The sequence below is a fragment of the Chrysemys picta genome, chromosome 3 (assembly GCF_011386835.1).
Source record: "Chrysemys picta bellii isolate R12L10 chromosome 3, ASM1138683v2, whole genome shotgun sequence".
NCBI lineage: Eukaryota > Metazoa > Chordata > Testudines > Emydidae > Chrysemys > Chrysemys picta.
Genome location: NC_088793.1, coordinates 50,330,418 through 50,349,814, shown reverse-complemented (window position 1 = coordinate 50,349,814; position 19,397 = coordinate 50,330,418). Strand labels below are relative to the sequence as shown.

Sequence of the window (19,397 nt, the reverse complement as noted above, 5' to 3'; positions counted from 1 at the left end):
CCTGGTCTCTGCGTAATTTGAGCAGCACCTTGTGGACCAGAGGAAATGGAGGGAAGGCATAAAACAGGTGGTCTTTCCAGGGGAGGAGAAACGCATCTGAGAGAGAGCCCGGAGCTCGCCCTTGTAGGGAGCAGAACACGTGGCACTTCCTGTTGGCTCGAGATGCAAACAGGTCTACCTGGGGAAACCCCCACCTCTGGAAAACGGAATAGATGATGTCCGGACGGATAGACCACTCGTGCGTCTGAAAGGACCTGCTGAGTCGGTCCGCTAAAGTGTTCTGGACTCCAGGGAGGAACGATGCCGTGAGATGGATTGAGTGGGCGATGCAGAAGTCCCATAGGCGAATCGCCTCTTGGCATAGAGTCGACGAACGTGCTCCTCCTTGCCTGTTGATGTAAAACATGGCCGTGGTGTTGTCGATGAGAACTAACACACAGCGGCCACGTAGGAGGTTGAGAAATGCTTGGCACGCCAAACGCACCGCCATCAGTTCCCGAACATTGATGTGTAGGGATAGCTGGGGTGCAGTCCACAGGCCCTGGGTATGGTGTTCGTTGAGATGGGCACCCCAACCCAGCGATGATGCGTCTGTGACCAGGTGCAGAGAGGGTAGTGGGGCGTGAAATGGCATCCCCTCGCAAACCACACTGTGATCTAGCCACCAGGTGAGGGAGGTCAGGACCGAATTCGGGACCGTGACCACCATGTTCAGGCTGTCCCGACATGGGCGGTATACCGATGACACCCAGGTCTGGAGTGGGCGAAGCCGAAGTCTGGCATGCCTGGTTACGTACGTGCAAGAAGCCATGTGACCCAGCAGGGTAAGGCATGACCTCACTGTGGTAGTTGGGAAGGCCCTGAGCCCTTGAATGAGGCTCGTGATGGTATGAAAGCGATTGTCTGGTAGGATAGCTTGTGCACGTCCGGAGTCCAGGACTGCGCCGATAAATTCTATTCTCTGGGTAGGCTCTAGAGTGGATTTCTCCTTGTTGAGCAGGATGCCCAACTTGTTGAATGTGTGCACTATTATGTGGACGTGAGCTCGAACTTGCTCTTTGGTGCGACCGCGTACCAACCAGTTGTCTAGGTACGGGAACACCTGTATCCCTTGTCAACGAAGGTATGCTGCCACGACAGCCATACATTTCGTAAACACTCTTGGGGCCGAGGATAGGCCGAAGGGAAGGACTGCAAATTGATAGTGCACCTTGCTTACCACGAATCGCAGGAAGCGTCTGGTATGAAAATATGCATCTTTCATGTCGAGGGCGGCGAACCAGTCTCCAGGATCGAGGGAAGGGATAATGGCCCCCAAAGAGACCATGCGGAACTTCAACTTTACTACGAATTTGTTGAGTCCGCGCAAGTCCAAGATGGGTCGCAGACCCCCCTTTGGATTTGGGGATCAGGAAGTAGCGGGAATAAAATCCCCTGCCCCTTAATTCTAATGGAACCTCCTCTATGGCCCCCATCGATAGGAGCGTGGAAACCTCCTGTATAAGAAGTTGCTCGTGAGAAGGGTCCCTGAAGAGGGACGGGGAGGGGGGGGGGGAATGAAGAAAACTGGATAGCGTATCCTCTCTCCACCGTGCGAAGGACCCAACGGTCTGAGGTTATAAGGGACCAAGCACGGTGGAAATGGGAAAGGCGATCCTGAAAGGAGGGGGCTGGATCCTGGGGGATGACTGGGGCGCCGTCCTCGACCGCACCTTCAAAAGTTCTGCCTGGGGCCTGAAGGTGGCCTTGGTGGCCCCTGGTTCTGACCGGGTTGAGGGCCGGTCCACCTTCTCCTACCACCTCGCCCCCGCCTTCTGGCAGAGTCCTGTCTCTGACGAGGTGGAGGGGGGTAGAAACGTTGAGGCTGGGGCCTAAATGGTCTGCGCTGGGGACCCGCAACATGCATCCCCAGGGAGCGCATGATTGTTCTCGAGTCCTTGAGGCTCTGCAGACGAGAGTCCGTCTTGTCCGAGAACAATCCGTGTCCCTCAAAGGGCAGATCCTGCAGGGTTTGCTGCAGTTCCGGAGGCAAACCCGAAACCTGGAGCCAGGAGATCCTCCGCATAGCGATACCTGAGGCCAGGGTTCTCGCAGCCGAGTCTGCTATGTCCAAGGAGGCCTGCAAGGAGGTCCGAGCCACCTTCTTACCCTCCTCTACCAAGGGCCCGAACTCTTCCCTGGAGTCTTGGGGAACCAATTCCTTGAACTTCCCCATAGAGTTCCAGGAATTAAAGTTATAGCGGCTCAGGAGCGCCTGCTGGTTAGCCGCTCTGAGTTGTAACCCTCCGGCTGAATAAACCTTACGCCCAAACAAATCGAGGCGCTTAGCTTCCTTCGATTTGGGCGCTGTGGCCTGTTGACCATGGCGCTCCCTTGCATTCACTGATGACACCACCAGTGAACACGGCTGGGGATGAGTATACAGGTACTCATAGTCCTTTGAGGGGACAAAGTACTTTCTTTCTACCCCTCTGGCTGTGGGTGGGATAGAGGCAGGAGTTTGCCATATCGTAGTGGCGTTAGCCTGGATCGTGCGGATCAGGGGCAACGCCACTCTGGATGGGGCATCCGCAGAGAGGATGTTCACAATGGGGTCTTGCACCTCCACTATCTCCTCTGCCTGAAGGTCCATATTACGTGCCACCCTACGTAATAGGTCCTGGTGTGCCCGGAGATCTATCGGGGGTGGACCTGTACTCGTTGTGCCCGCCACTGCCTCATCTGGGGAAGATGAGGAAGATGCCTCAGGTGGCAAGGGATCCAAGGGCGGGTCCTGGTCCAATGAGCCCTGGAGCGGAGCATCACCTGACCCTGGGTCCAAGACATCAGGTGGTGCGGGCACGGAAGCCTCCATGCCCCCTGGAGGAGGGTGAGAGATGGTGGACTCTGGGGCCCTTCGCTCAGAGTGCACCAAGCGAGAGGCTGATGGTGGAGCCCCTTGAGCTTGGTGGTACGCCCACGGGGTCCAGAACGACCAGTGCGAAGGTCCCTGAGCGGGATCCTCCGCTACCTCCTGCCAGTGGCCCATGTCCGGATCATCGGCCTGCCCCTGAGGGGGGTATGCCGATCTCGATGCCCCATCGGAGGAGCGGGACACTGATCTAGATGGCCATGGCGGTGCCGACCGCGCCGAGACGAGCTCCGGAAGGTACGGTGCCGTACGGTGCCGGTCCGGAGATGAACGGTCCCTATGCGGTGCCGGCGAACGGTGCCGAGATCGGGATCGGTGCCGATGACCGCGTCGGTGCCGAGAGTCCGACCTGGACCTGGAAGGTGATCTTGAGTAGGCCCGGTGCCGGGAGCGGCCTCTCGACGTCGAGCGTCGCTCGTATCGGTGCCGGGAACTACGTCTCGAGGTCGAACGGTACCGACGATCATAACGGTGCCGGGACGTAGAACGGTGCCGCGACGATGATCTTAGCCGCGAGTACGACCGGTGCCGAGGTGATATTCGGCACCGGGACTGCGAGCGGCGTGGGGACCTGCTTCGGGACCTGGATCGGTGCCGTGGTTCCAGCCCTTGGGATGGTGGGCGCATCAAGGCAGGTTCCCCCCTGGATTGCACCGGACGAGGGCCCAACGGTGCCAACGGTGCCGGTGGTTGAGGCGGTGCCGGCTCCGTGAGAGCAATCAAGTCTCTCGCCGTCGCAAAGGTCTCTGGGGTCGACGGGAGCAACGGTACCACCGCTGGTCGTGGTGGTGAGCCCACCTGCACCGGACTCGACGGCCTCGGAGCCGGAGTCGACGGTGCCGGAGGCACCTGCTTCTGGTGCTCCGCCAATGGACGCGGCTCTACCCCCGGCGCCGGGGGGGCCGGCGTCTTCAGGACGACAGTCTCCTGCGCCTTACGGGATTTTTTATGTCCCGGCGATAACGAACGGCGCCGAGGCACTTGCGGTGGGTGTGGTGCCGAAGGGGTCCGGTGCCGTGGAGGCTTGTCCGACACCACTCGCGGTGCCGGAGCAGTCGGTGCTGCCGGGGCGCTGCGCACCGAGGCGCTTGGCGCTGGGGCTTGACGCGCCGATGGAGCGTCTGGCCTAAGTGCCGCCTCCATGAGGAGTTGACGAAGCCTAAAGTCCCGCTCCTTTTTGGTTCTCGGTCTGAAGGCCTTACAGATCTTGCACTTATCTGTTTGATGGGACTCTCCCAGGCACCTCAGACACGAGTCGTGCGGGTCGCTTGTGGGCATAGGCTTAGCACAGGACGCGCACTGCTTAAAGCCGGGAGCCTTGGGCATGAGCCCGGCTACACGCCGGGGGAAAAAAGGGGGAAGAACAACCCCCTTAATCCCCTTTAACTATATAACAACTATTACTAGTGAACTAAACAACTATCTAACTATATACAACTACAACTATAACTACAACTATCTTCAACGGAAGAAGCCAGGGAAAGTGGAGAACAGCTATGCCGCGCTCCACAGTTCCAACGACCGTCAGGGGCGGTAAGAAGGAACTGAGGGGGCGCCGGGTCGGCTGGGGTATATATCCAGCGCCATGAAGGCGCCACTCTAGGGGGCTCCACAGCCGACCCGCCGGTGTTGCTAGGGTAGAAAATTCTCCGACGATCGTGCACGCGGCGCGCGCACACCTAATTGGAATCGATATGAGCAAGCACTCGAAGAAGAACAGTATATACCAGTGAACTGAAACATTCACATATTGCTCCATGACCTTTTATCTTTGTCCTACATATTTGAGGTTTGAGCCTATGGAAACATACTCCCATGCATATGCCTATTTCTGCACACAGCTTGGAAAGTGTACCTTACGGGTATATTTTCAAAGCTGTAGAGGGGGACTTATTTGAACAACTTCGATAAGTTTTGTGAATTGGACAGCTAAATCCCTGGTCACAACTCTGAACGTTTACCCCAAATGTTTTTAATTTAATTTTTACATTTACATTAATCATTTTACCTTCTCTGCTTTTGTCAGATATCAATGTGTCCTATTGCTATTCTTCCCAACCGAAAATATTTTTGTCTAGCTGAAATTTCGTCGACTAGTAAATAATATTGTTTCTTTGGACTGCAGCCTCCATTCCCACCCCTAAACTCCAGCAATGGGTAGGAACTGCCTACCCACCTGGTTTACAGAGGGTTTTTTTTTTAAAATAATTTAACTAGTTCAATAAGGGTGGCGATTTTTTTTTACGTAATTAGTTAAACCCTAGTGTGGATGCAGTTATATCAGTATAAATATGTCTTATACTAGTATAGCCTATTCCTGGAAATTTACTTTTAATATAAAAATATTACAAATATAATAAAAATATAATAAAAACAGTATAACTGCATCCACGCTAGGGGCTTGCAACACTTTAAATATACTGGTTTCAAACAAATATAGTTAAAGTGGTACAAAAACTGTGTAGACTCACTTTGAGAATAATACAACTACATTGCATTAATGTAAAGAACTACAGTGATAAGAAAACATGGGCATTTTAGGCTCAAATTTATTTTAATAACTATTGTTGTGTGAGAATTGCTCCTGTAGAATGGGAGCAACCAGCCTTCTGATAAAATTTTTTTTTTAATATAAGGCAGGTGGCATGACTCAATGAATAGGTCACTGGACATAGATTAAGGAGAATTTATTTTTATTTTTGGGTCTGTCACTATTCTGCTATGTGAATATGAGCAAGTGACTTCACCTGTCTTCAATCTCAGTTTCCCTAATTATAAAATGGGAATAAGAATACTTACCTTTGCTCAGAAAGCACTTTGAGATTTACAGAGGAAAAAGGCAAATTACTATTAATAATTAAGAAAATAGTACTTTCAAGGGAGTTGGTGATAATGGCTTCAGAGATGCTACCTCAGTGAAGCCAATTCCTACTTTAGGAAACAAATATAACTTACCTGAGCTAAGGAACTATGATGAATATAAAGAAACTACTCCCTCATCCAAGTACACAGGATCATAATCTCAGATGAACCAGATGAATTGGTGTTGGTCCTGCTTTGATCAGGGGATTAGACTAGATGACCTCCTGAGGTCTCTTCAACCCTAATATTATATGATTCTATGATATCAACACATACTAAAGGCCCACTAAGTGGCTGTTTCCCACCAATGTCTCTAATGATCATTTGTGGGAAAAATCTCAACCGGCACCAAAGTTTGAAGCACATAAAAAGAGAAGAAACTCAATGAAGGTATCACTGATAGCTGACATTGCTTAAGACAAATAAATAATGTGTTATTTACTGGCCTGAGGTCAGAAAGACATCTGGCTATTGATTTGCAACTTGTAGAGCGAGGTCTTTCATTAGGGGACATTACTTTTATCTGGATTAATAAAAATAAAAACAAAACAAAATATAGTCCTGTGAGAGAGACCACCAGTTTGGGGCCTTCCAGAGCTGGCTAAGGATATGTATGCCTACACATAAATACTATAGACTATTGCTATTTAATCTGTACACTGACTGTTTCTGCAGCAGGCATCCAATAAAGACATTTCAATGGGGCTTTCAAATTTTCCTCTCACTAGTTCAACTATCTGTGTATGCCAGATTCCTTATCTTTCACATTACGAGGGCAGAAAAAATATTTTCTGTTGATTATAGCCTTAAAATAGGTTTTGGCCATCTAAAGTACTTTTTTTTTTAAACTTCTCTGCTGGACTTTCTCAGTTGAGCTCTGTGATCCATTTGGCTTCCTACAGCAAGGGACTTGGTTGTCCTTTTACACAACCAACTCCTCAGCCAGCCCAACAGTGCAAGAAACTACCACCCCAATGTCAAAACATTCTTATTCCTTCAACATCTCTTAGTTACATCAGGTTTTCAGCAACATTTTATTAATGCTCCCTTTTAAGAAGGTACTGAAATCTTTGTAAGATTTTGCAAAACAGTATAACGTACTTTTATTGATTAAGGTAGTTCAGTACAATGAGACAAATATTAAAACAAATATATGTGGAACTAATGGATTATTAGAATTTTATATTACATAGCACAGTGAGTAATGCATATCACAATTTCCATTGACTACACAGCACTGTAACTTTCACACTTTCAGACAAGATTAAAAAACAATTCCCCAAAAAGAATAATGCTGCCATTAACTGCCAACTTCATTAAGAATCTTTAATAATAAATTGCTGTAAAATACATTTAAAAGAGAATAGTGCTAAATCCCTTATTGTCCCCACTGCAATATAAAAAATAACTAATGTTGTAAATTTATGAGCCAATAAGTTGAAAAAAAAGTATGACTCCATTTAGCTGCAGGGTGAAAACATTATCAGCAAAAGTAATAATGCAGAAAAGCCACAACTCTGACTTAATTCTTTTACAAGAAGAGAGATTTCACCTACACTCTGACAAGTTGTACATAGCATTGCTACATGGATATTAAATGAAACTGAAAAGCAGTGCCCGATTCCTCATTACTGAGGAGTCCAAACAGAATACACCCTACCTGAGTTATCCCAGTGGGAGGAATCTTGTATGACTGCAACTTCTGCTTCAGTAGCTCAGGATCACTGTGGCGGAATGGGCACCCTGACGGGGAATAAAAAACAAGCACACAAACAAGGCTATTTACCCAAGAGTTAGCACAATAATACACTCGAGAGACTGACTAAGCTGTTCTTAATTGTCTAACAGCTTATTAATAAAGAAGTTAATTGCCCATGTGTGCAATTGTTTTACTCTTTTTTTACAAGATTACTTCATTGTATGGTTATCAGGGCATTACAGGCTCAAGAGTTACATAATGCACTACAACATAAGCAGGCCAAGATTCACATTCATTGAGTGGAAAACTGTTTTAATTAGGTTCCTTATTAACAGACACAAACAGTCACAAAACAGCTATCACACTGTTACATTTAAAATAATCTCAAATACAAAAAGTAACATTAGGCTGTGATAAACACACACAACAGATAGGAAAACTAATGTAGAAGGGGACTTGATCCTTAAAAGGGACAATAGTATTTATTCCATAGTGAAAATATCTTCAAGAATCCCATCACTGAAAACAAACAAAAGCAAGTCTTGTTGCACACAAAATCAAATGAGTGACTTATTACTAGTAAATACAGGTTGTGTGTGTAAAGCATCTAAGGGTGTGTCTACACTACAGTGGGGAAAAAGCTTCACAGCCTCGTTAGACAGACTTATGCTAGTGGGGATTGTGCTAGTGCACTAAAAATAGTTGTGTGGACATTGCAGCACTGGGAGAGACTCAGGCTAGCCACTCAAACTCAGACCCAGGGGATAGGGTAGGCTTGAGCTTGGGTGGCTAGCCCAAGCTCTGCCAGTGCAGCAACATATTCACAGTGCTATTTTAGCACGCTAGCAGGAGCCCCACTAACACAATCTGTCTAACCAGGCTGAGAGGCTCACTTCCATCTGCAGTGTAGACATATTCTAAGAGACCAAAGAGCACAAGTCCTCTTGAATTAATGCCTTTAATTTCTTAGGAACTTTTGAAAGTATCTCCCATAATGCAATGTACTACACACACACACACACACACACACACACACAGGCTGTCAAACAGCAGCTCAGCTGGACGAATAGTCCAAGACACCACTTATCTGCCATAGTCTTTTCAAAATAAGTTAGGATCAAGGGGTGGATAAAAGTCTACTCTAGGAACAGAAGGTCCTCCAGAAAATTTCATGCAGGGAGAAGTGTAACATTTATGAAACTTAATGAAAAGGAGAGTTTTATGTATCATTCTATACCCAGGACTGGGTCAGATTTAGAGAAATATGTAAAGTCGAGATGTTAAATTTCTTAATTAATCTTAGTTTATTAACCAGACTGACCATGAGATTCAAAGATGAACACTATTGCTGAAGGGATTAGGCTATTAAAAACTAAATGGATGCAATATTACTGGAGTATGTTAGCCAGCTTGAAAGTAGAGCTGTAAGAAACTTCAGCGCCTGTCTTCTAAGACACTTACAAAGCAAATTGGAAAGTGGGAAAAAGATTAGTGAAGAGCTTAGTAGAGAGCATATTGAAGTACAGCTGAATGAATTTCTCTTGCCTGATCTAATAAGTCAAATCACCAGAAGAGTAAGAGCAGTAGCTTGTCAGCAATGATTGGCATAAGCTACTAACTACTAACTCCTGCCAGTAATACAACCATCCGACCAGTTCTCTTCCAGAGCTTCTGGGTTCCATGCACTGTGAACATGTCAGTTACAAATACGCACCATGATAATCCCCTGGACTTGGTGGATTGGACAGGATAATCTTCATGCAGCTGAATGGTGTATAATCAGTCCTTTTGCCTTCTTTTCCATAGTTATGGCGGATGCTGTAGGCATACCCTTTGTCAAACTGAATGATAAAAATATTTAAAAGCAGATTATTTGCATGTGAACTGCACATTGTGTCAGTGATTCCAGCTACTCTACAGGATGAAATATTGGACTATGAAAATATACCTGCCAAAACCATTCAAATGAAAAAAGCTGAAACTGAGTTATTGTTTTTGAAAGAGAGAGAGAGAGAGAGAGAGAGATTAAACTGCATTATGATCTAAAAAGGTAAAGATTTTATTTAAATTGCAGTAATGGTATTTCACAAAGATGAAGACTTCAAACTTTTGAACACTCTGACAGATGGCTGCGTAGCTGGTCCATGGGCCCCTGAGGCGATGTCTACACTGCAATTAAGTACCCACAGCTGGCCTATGTCAGCTGACTTGGGCTCGGGCTGTAAAACTGTGGTACAGATGTTCAGGCTTGGGCTGGAACCCAGGTTCTGGGACCCCACCCACTCGGAGGGTTCCAGAGCTCAGGTTCCAGCCCGAGCTCAAACATCTGCATTGCAATTTTACAGCCCTGCAGCCTCAGCCCAAGTCAGCTGATCCAGGCCAGCCATGGGTGTTTAATCGCTGTGTAGACATACCCTGAGTAAGACCATGGAACTTTAATCACTGCCTTGTTAAAGGCTGCGAGGCTCTAGCCCTTGGAACTTTGATCAGTCCAGCTGCTTGAAGTCTCTGAGTGGTTAATCACTCAGCAGTGGTGAGCTGAGGTAAGCAGGGAAGACTTGGTATAAAAGTCATTTAATGGGTGAACTCAAGATCTGCAAACAGAGGCAGCTAGGAGAGGAGTTTCGGAGAGAGTTAGAGGGAGAGTATGAAAGGATTTCTTTCCAGATTCAGCACTACATGTGATATCAAGATGTCCAGCAGATGTGCCATATTCTCTTTCCTGCCCGAAGACAGAAGAGATTTGCTATGCATGAAGTGCAAATTGGTGGCCATGCTAGAAGAAAATATTCTTGAATCGAAGAGGTAAAGTGAGACGTTATTAAGAATCAGAGAAGCTGAGGAGTTCCTAGACAACTAGATTCTGGAAACACCAGTACCCTCGTTCAAGGAAGAATGGAGCAGGCCACAAAGGAATTGGAGAGCGAGGAAGACAGAGAGAAGGCCTGGAAGTTTGTAACCACTTGAGGCAAGATGTCATGCATTCTACATGGTTGGAGATAGAGGAGGATAAGCAGATTGTGGCCACCAGAAAGAAGAGAAGCAGAAGGAATTCCACACAGCTGGAAATTTCAAATCGATACCAAATCCTCAACATGGAAGCTACAGAAGACATGTCTAAAGATCCAGCAGGCCAAAGGGAATGGAGAGATGCATGGGACACATGTGGATGGTACCTTGGCCCAAACTGAAAACATACAAACAAACAAAAACAGAAGAAAGATGATCCTTATGGGAGATTCAATACTCAGAATATCCAAAGAACATTTCTACAAGGAACAGACAGACAATAAGAGACCATGCTACCTTTCTGGAGCCAAGACACAAGATGTCACTCTAAAACAGGACAGGCTTCTGAAGTCTATGGGCAAGGATCATCCACTGGTGATGGCTCATCTCAGACTTCATTGTGGGATATCTCACAGATAATAGATGACTTCAGGGAACTCAGAAGTGTGCTGAAGAAGAATAATGTCCAAGCAATCCATTCTGAGATCCTTCCTGTCCCATGAGCAAAAGAAGGCAGAAGACTCTGGAAAAGAATCATTGGATAGACAAGTTGTGTAGGATGGAGGGTTTTGGTTTTGTGGAATATCAGTCCACCTACCATGAGGAGAGGAGGCTATATTGTTTGGATGGCCTCAACCTCAGTAGGAGGACTAATCTCCTTAGGAACAGGCTGCGTAGAGTAGTCAGGAGGGGGTTAAACTAATAACAAAAGGGAGGGTAAAAAGAGGGAAGATGTGAGCACTCAGCACAAAAATTGAGATGTTGAGAACAAAATTAATCAAGAAACCAAAGGATATAAAGAAGAGAAATTCCTAGATTGCCTATACACTAATGCTAGTAACATGGGTAACAAACAAGATGGACTGGAATTGCTCATTTATGAGCATAAATTTGATCTAGCTGGTATTACTGAAACCTGGTATGTTAAAATAAATGATTACAACCTATTTAGGAAGGATCAAGAGGACAAAAGGAGACAGGAAGTGGCATTATCTGTTTCCTAGTCACTAATAATGCAGAAGTTAATGACCTTGAATGCTTATGGATCAATGTCCTAACAGATAAAGCATAAGAATAGGGTATTCACTGATGTTTGCTACAGCCCACCAAATCACACTAGAGAACAGGATGACTGGTTTCTTACACATCAATATATAACGTGTAGGGAAAAAACCCTGCACATCAATTTGAGTGACATATGCTGGAAGCCTCAGGTTTCCATTATTAAAACATCCTTGGAATTTCTAAACATTATAAATGAGAATTTCCTAACTCAAAAGGTCTTGCAGCCAACATGGGTGAATTCTATATTAGACTTTGTCCTAACAGCTAAAGAGGAAGTGATCACAGAAGTAAAAGTTAATGGTAGCATAGGTACAAGTCTTCATGACATGATCACATTTACAATGTGCAAGCAGAATAAAGTCCAGACCAGTAATATATATGCTTGGCGCTTTAATTGGGCCAATTCCACAAAGCTGAAAACAATTATGAGTCAAATCAACTGGGAGGAAGAATTTAATCAGAAAAATGTGAATGATAAGAATTCCTCACTAGATGTCCAAAAAAAGACAAAAAATCACACAATTGAGGAAGAATGCTGTGCTAGTTTAAAAGCCAATTTGGTTTAGAGGGGAAGTGAAGGCTTCTGTAAAAATAAAAATAGAAAAACTAATATATAGCAAATGGAAGAAAGGAGAGGCTGATGGTAATGAATACTAATCAGAAGTTAGGAATTGTAGAAAATTGATAAGAGAAACCAAGGGACACAATGAAAAATCTATGGCCAACAGAGTTAAGGACAATGAGAAGGAAGTTTTTAAATACATTCGGAACAAAAAGAATTCTGACATAGAATTGGTCCAATTTCTAGATAGATATGGTAGAATTATAACAACAAAGCAGAAAAGGCAGAAGTGTTCAATAAATATATCTCTTTTGTATTTGGGGAAAAGCAAACAATGCAATCTCATCTATTTTATTAATAGGCAGCAGGTTTAAAACAAATACAAGGAAGTTCTTCTTCACACAGCGCACAGTCAACTTGTGGAGCTCCTTACCTGAGGAGGTTGTGAGGGCTAGGACTATAACAGCGTTTAAAATTGAGGTAGCAAAATTTGCAGATGATATGAAACTATTCAAGATAGATAAGTCCAAAGCAGACTGCAAAGAGTTACAAAGGGATCTCAGAAAACTGGGTGACTGGGCAACAGAATGGCAGATGAAATTCAGTGTTGACAAATGCAAAGTAATCCATTTGGGAAATATAATCCCAACTATACATATAAAATGATGGGGTCTAAATTAACTGTTACCACTCAAGAAAGAGATCTTGGGGTCATTGTGGATAGTTCTCTGAAAGCATCCACTCCATGTGCAGCAGCAGTCAAAAAAGCTAACAGAATATTGGGAATCATCAAGAAAGGGATAGATAATAAGATGGACAATATATTGCCTCTCTATAAATCCATGGTACTCCCACATCTTGAATACTGGGTGTAGATGTGGTTGCTCCATCTCAGAAAAGATACATTGGAATTAGAAAAGGTTCAGAAAAGGGTAAAAAATGATTAGAGGCATGGAACAGCTTCCATATGAAGAGAGATTAATAAGCTTGTGATTTTCAGCTTGGAAAAAGAGATGAATAAGGGGGGATATGTAGAGAAAGTAAATAAGGAAGTGTTATTTACTCCTTCTCATAAAACAAGAACTAGGGTTCACCAAATGAAATTAACAGGCATCAAGTTTAAAACAAACAAACAGAAGTATTTCTTCACACAGTGCATAGTCAACCTGTTGAACTCTTTGCCAGAGGATGTTGTGAAGGCCAAGATTATAACAGGGTTAAAAAAAAGAACTAGATAAATTAATGGAGGATAGGTCTATCAATGGTTATTAGCCAATATGGGCAGGTATGGTGTCACTAACCTCTGTTTGCCAGAAGCTGGGAATGGGCAACAGGGATAGATCACTTGATGATTACCTGTTCTGGCATACCACTGTCGGAAGACAGGATACTGGGCTAGATGGACCTTTGGACTGACCCAGTATATCTGTTCTTATGTCTCTCTCACCAGCAGAAGTTGGTTCAATAAAAGCTATTACTTCACCCACCCACTCTATCTAGAACAGGGGTAGGCAACCTATGGCACTCACACTGACTGGGTCTTGGCCACCAGTCCGGGGGGCTCTGCATTTTAATTTAATTTTAAATGAAGCTTCTTAAACATTTTAAAAACCTTATTTACTTTACATACAACAATAGTTTAGTTATATATTATAGACTTATAGAAAGAGACCTTCTAAAAATGTTAAAATGTATGACTGGAACGCGAAACCTTAAATTAGAGTGAATAAATGAAGACTCGGCATACCGCTTCTGAAAGGTTGCCGACCCCTGATCTAGAATGAAGTCTTTTAGAAAGTCTCAGACCTTTTATAGTATTTGGTAGGGAATTTAAGGAATGAAGAACTCCAGTTACTGTAAAATTAAGTAACCTCTTTCTTCTAGAAATTATTTCCGCCCCCCCCAACCCCCACCACACACACTTCCTGGAAGCTTTTTTCTTACTATGTATGTGATAAATTGCCTCTCTAAAGAAATTGACTACTACAATGTACTCAATATGTTTATAAGTATTTTGGTCATTTTTAAAGTCATCCGTGGTGCTGGGTCTTCCTGATCTCTTGCCTCTCCTTCAACTAGGCCTTGATAATATTTCGTCAAGAGGACAGCACAAACCTACCACACCGGCCTGGCCAGCTGCTCTGTTCAAATTTTGTGTGCTCCATTTTGTGGTACACCTCTACCCTGATATAATGCGACCCGGTATAACATCAATTCGGATATAACGCGGTAAAGCAGTGCTCTGGGGGGAGGGGATTCGGGGGCAGGGGGGCTGCGCACGCCAGTGGATCAAAGCAAGTTCAATATAACGCGGTTTCACCTACAATGCGGTAAGATTTTTTGGCTCCCGAGGACAGTGTTATATCGAGGTAGAGGTGTATAAGGTCAAACATTCAGAATGCTTTGTCTCTTGACCCTGAAACTAAGGAGACTTAAACACAATAGTGGATCTTGAGTCCAGAATATTAATCTCTCTGTCCTACATCTTTGACCCAAGGCCCTAGATTAACATGCCCTAGACCTGTTTTCCATGTGGGATAATAAAAAAACTAAAAATAAAAGGGTCCTCATGCCCTGAAGCTAGCATAAGTCAAGTTTCAGCCAACATTTCTCCTAGTGAACTATAATTCCACAACTATAAATAGTGGATATTATTGTATAGATTCTGATGGTCTATCTGTAATTGAGTTGACCTTGATTAACCAGTTATACAGAAAATGGAACATGGATTGCTTCTTTCTAAGTCTGTTTTTTGATGTTTTTTCATCATGATGTTCTGGACATTTTGCAGCAGTTCAAGTATGAATAGTATGAATTGCCAATAAAATATTCTGAATTGCCAATAAGATATATAGTCCAAATAAGTATAAATTTTGACTTGCAGGAAATGAGTGAAAATTGTAACTGTGACAGTTACCAATTGTAGATTTGTGATTTTTTTTTTCTAGATTCTTGCATCCTATTACACCTCTACCTTGATATAACGCTGTCCTCAGGAGCCAAAAAATCTTACCGCGTTATAGGTGAAACCATGTTATATCGAACTTGCTTTGATCCACCGGAGTGCACAGCCCTGCGCCCTCCCCCCCCGCCCCGGAGCGCTGCTTTACCGCGTTATATTCAAATTCGTGTTATGTCAGGTGGCGTTATTTCAGGGTAGAGGTGTATCTTAAAGTATCATGACTGGTGTGGAGAAAGTAAATAAGGAAGTGTTATTTACTCCTCCTCATAACACAAGAACTAGGAGTCACCAAATGAAATTAATAGGCAGCGGGTTTAAAACAAACAAAGGAAGTATTTTTTTTCACACAACACACTGTCAACCTCTGGAACTCCTTCCCAGAAGATGTTTTGAAAGCCAAGACTATAACAGGGTTCAAAAGAGAGCTAGATAGGTCCCTCAAGGGCTATTAGCCAGGATGGGTAGGGATGGTGTCCCTAGCCTCTGTTTGCCAGAAGCTGGGAATGGGCGACAGGGATGATCACTTGATGATTACCTGTTCTGTTCATTCCTTCTGGGGCACCTGGCATTGGCCACTGTAGGAAGAGAGGATACTGAGCTAGATGGACTATTGGTCTGACCCAGTATGGCCTTTCTTATGTAGAAAGGAACAGGAAAAAAAAAAGCCACAAAAGCCTTTTCAGTAGTTTGTGACAAGCAGACAGAAATCGATGCAATTGCTAATTAAACCTAATCCAGAGACAAAGTTTTACATTAAGAGTTAATTACAAGAATTTAAACTTTAAAGAGAGTACAGCTGTTCTTCTACATGGTGCTGTTGTGTATTGATACTCAAGCAGAATTTGCTAAAATTCAGCTCCTCAATTTAGAACATCAACATAAACTTTAGAGGAGTCAGCCACAAGAAAAAAAAAATAGGAGCATGAGCAAAAGCTATATCCCTTGGGAGAGCAACACAAGACTGTGAACTTGAAAGTAAGGTGCTCACCCTGACTAACCAGTTAAATGTCAAAAACTGCAGACCTCAGGAAAATGGTACTCTGATATGTTGGCATTCAATATATTTTTCCAAGCTTCTTTACCTTAAATTCTCTGAAATAATGTGCACTGTTGTTAAGGAATGTGTGGGCTACTTTGTGTAATCCTGATGAGAATAATCTTTCTTTAAATATTTCACTATGGGCCACTGTTGTAGAATGTATGAAAACTAATGATTCAAATGACCCTTACTGCTCCATTCCCATAGATTCCAAGGATCTAAGGGACCATCTAGTCTGACCTCCTTTGTACCACATAGAACTTCCCCAAAATAATGTCTAGATAGATCTTTTAGAAAATTACTAATGATTAATTACTATCACCAATAAAAAATTATGCCTTGTTTCCGATCTGAATTTGTGTAACTTCAACTTCCAGTCACTGGATCATATTATACTTTTCTCTGCTATATTGAAGAGCCCATAATTAAATATATATATTCCCCATTCAGGTACCTGTAGACTGTAATCGAGATATCCCTTAACCTTCTCTTTGTTAAGCTTACATTGAGTTCCTTGAGTGTATAAGGCATTTTTTCTAATCCTTTAGCCATTCTCATGGCTCTTCTCTGAACCCTCTCTGATTTATCAACATCCTTCTGGAATTGTGGACACCAGAACTGGACACAGTATTCCATCTGTGTCTCACCAGTGCCAAATAGAGTTAAAATAACCTCTCCTATTTGAGATTCCCCTGTTCATGCATTCCAGGTTCGCATTAGCTGTTTTGGCCAGAATGTTACACTGGGAGGTCATGTTCAGCTAATTATTCATCACAACCTCCAAAACTTTTTTCAGAATCATTGCTTCCCAGAATAGAGTCCCCCATCCAGTAAGTCTGGCTACATTCTTTGTTTCCAGGTGTACACATTTACATTTAGCCATATTATAATGCATATTTTTTGCTTGCATCCAGCTTGCCAAGCGATCGTGAATGCTCTGAATCAATAATCTGTCTTCTTCCTTCCTTACCACTCCTCCAATTTTGTCTCATCTGCAAACTTTATCAGTGATGATTTTATGATTTCTTTCAGGTCAGGATAAGGATGTTACATAGTGTAGACCAAGAACCAGTCCTTGGGGGACTCTACTGAAAACATCCATTCAGTGATGATTCCCACTATTTATTTCTCTCCATTCTAAAAACTGACCATTTATTCCCTATCTTTTAAACAGTTACTGATCCATGAGAGAACCTTTCCTCTTACCCCATAAAGGCTTACTTTACTTAAGAGCCTTTGGTGGGGGGGAAAAAATCCACTGGATCACCCTTGTCCACATGCTTGCTGATCCCCTCAAAGAATTATAGTAGATTGGTGAGGCATGACTTCTCTTTACAAAAAACATGTTGACTCTTCCCCAAGAAATCATATTCATCTACGTGTGTCTGACAATTCTGTTCTTTACTATAGTTTCAACCAATTTGGCTGCTACTGAAGTTAGGAATAACAGCCTGTAATTGCCAGGATCACCTCTGGGGCCCTTTTTCAAAAATCCTCAAGTCATCTGGTACATACGCTGATTTAAATGATAAGTTACATATCACAGTTAGTAGTTCTGCAATTTCACATTTCATAGAATCACAGAAGATTAGGGTTGGAAGAAACCTCAGGAGGTCTTCTAGTCCAACCCCCTGCTCAAAGTAGGACCAACACCAACTAAATCATCACAGACAGGGCTTTGTCGAGCCGGGCCTTAAAAACCTCAAAGGATGGAGATTCCACCACTTCCCTCGGTAACCCATTTCAGTGCTTCACCACCCTCCTAGTGAAATAGTTTTTCCTAATATCCAGCCTGGGCCTACCCCACTGTAACTTGAGACCAATGCTCCTTGTTCTGTCATCTGCACCACTGAGTTCCTTTAGAACCCTTGGGTGAATACCATCTGGTCCTGGCAACATATTACTGTTTAGTTTATCAATTTTTTCCAAAACCTCCTCTAATGACACGTCAATCTGGGACAGTTCCTCAGATTTGTCACCTAAAAAGAATGGCTCAGGTTTGGGAATCTCCCTCACATCCACCGCCATGAAGACCAAAGCAAAGAACTCATTTAGTTTCTCTGCAATGGCCTTATCTTCCTTGAGTGCTCCTTTAGCATCTCGACCATCTGGTGGCCCCACTGGTTGTTTAGCAAGTTTCCTGCTTCTGATATACTGAAAACATTTTTTGCTATTACTTTTTGAGTCTTTGGCTAGCTGTTGTTCAGAGTGACCTAGACAACTGGAGGATTGGGCCAAAAGAAATCTGATGAGGTTCAAATTCTTTAATTGGCCTTCCTAATTATATTTTTACTCTTCACTTGCCAGAGTTTATGCTCCTTTCTATTTTCCTCAACAGGATTTAACTTCCACTTTTTAAAGGATGCCTTTTTGCCTCTCACTGCTTCTTTTACTTTGTTGTTTAGCCACAGTGGCACTTTTTTGGTTCTCTTATTATGTTTTTTAATTTGGGGTAAATATTTAAGTTGAGTCTCTATTATGGTGTCTTTAAAAGTTTTCCATGCAGCTTGCAGGGATTTCACTTTTGCACTGTACCTTTTAATTTCTGTTTAACTAACTTCCTCATTTTTGTGTAGTTCCCCTTTCTGAAATTAAATGCTACCATGGTGGACTGCTGTGGTGTTTTCCCCAGCACAGGGATGCTGAATTTAATTATATTATGGTCACTATTACCAAGCGGTTCATCTATATTCACCTCTTAGAACAGATCCTGTGCTCAATTTAGGACTAAATCAAGAATTGCCTCTTCTCACGTGGTTCAGGACTAGCTGCTCTAAGAAGCAGTCATTTTAAGGTGTCAAGGAAATCTATCTCTGCATCCCGTCCTGAGGTGACATGTACCTATTCAATATGGGGATAGCTGAAATCCCCCATTATTATTGAGTTTTTTTATTTGTATAGCCTCTCTAATCTCCCTGAGCAGTTCACAGTCACTATCACCATCCTGGTCAGGTGGTCGGTAATATATCTCAACTGCTACACTCTTATTACTCAAGCATGGAATTTCTATCCATAGAGATTCTATGGTACAGTTTGGTTCATTTAAGATTTTTACAATATTTGACTCTACATTTTCTTTCACACATAGTGCCACTCCCCCACCTGCATGACCTGTCCTGTCTGTCTGATACATTTTGTACCCTGATATTACTGTGTCCCAATGATTATCCTCATTCCACTAAATTTCTGTGATGCCTATTATATCATTTTCCCCATTTAATATGGGGCACTCTAGTTCACCCATCTTATTATTTAGACTTCTAGCATTTGTATATAAACAATTGTCAC

The 19,397-nt window shown here is 43.5% G+C and overlaps 1 protein-coding gene across 11 annotated transcripts in view; it reads right to left on the bottom strand.

Annotated features, from left to right (window-relative positions):
- PRIM2 (DNA primase subunit 2) overlaps window positions 1–19,397 on the bottom strand; it is a 290,346-nt gene that overhangs the window by 40,900 nt on the left and 230,049 nt on the right. For 7 of the 11 annotated variants that reach the window (XM_024101569.3, XM_065587908.1, XM_042848836.2 and 4 more), the window contains 2 exons: window positions 9,187–9,313; window positions 7,434–7,516 (listed from right to left, as the gene is read on the bottom strand). The exons of the other annotated variants lie outside the window; for them this stretch is intronic. In XM_024101569.3, the coding sequence (XP_023957337.2) occupies window positions 7,434–7,516; window positions 9,187–9,313 (210 nt within the window). The remainder of the gene's footprint in view (window positions 1–7,433; window positions 7,517–9,186; window positions 9,314–19,397) is intronic. 11 annotated transcript variants of the gene reach the window in all.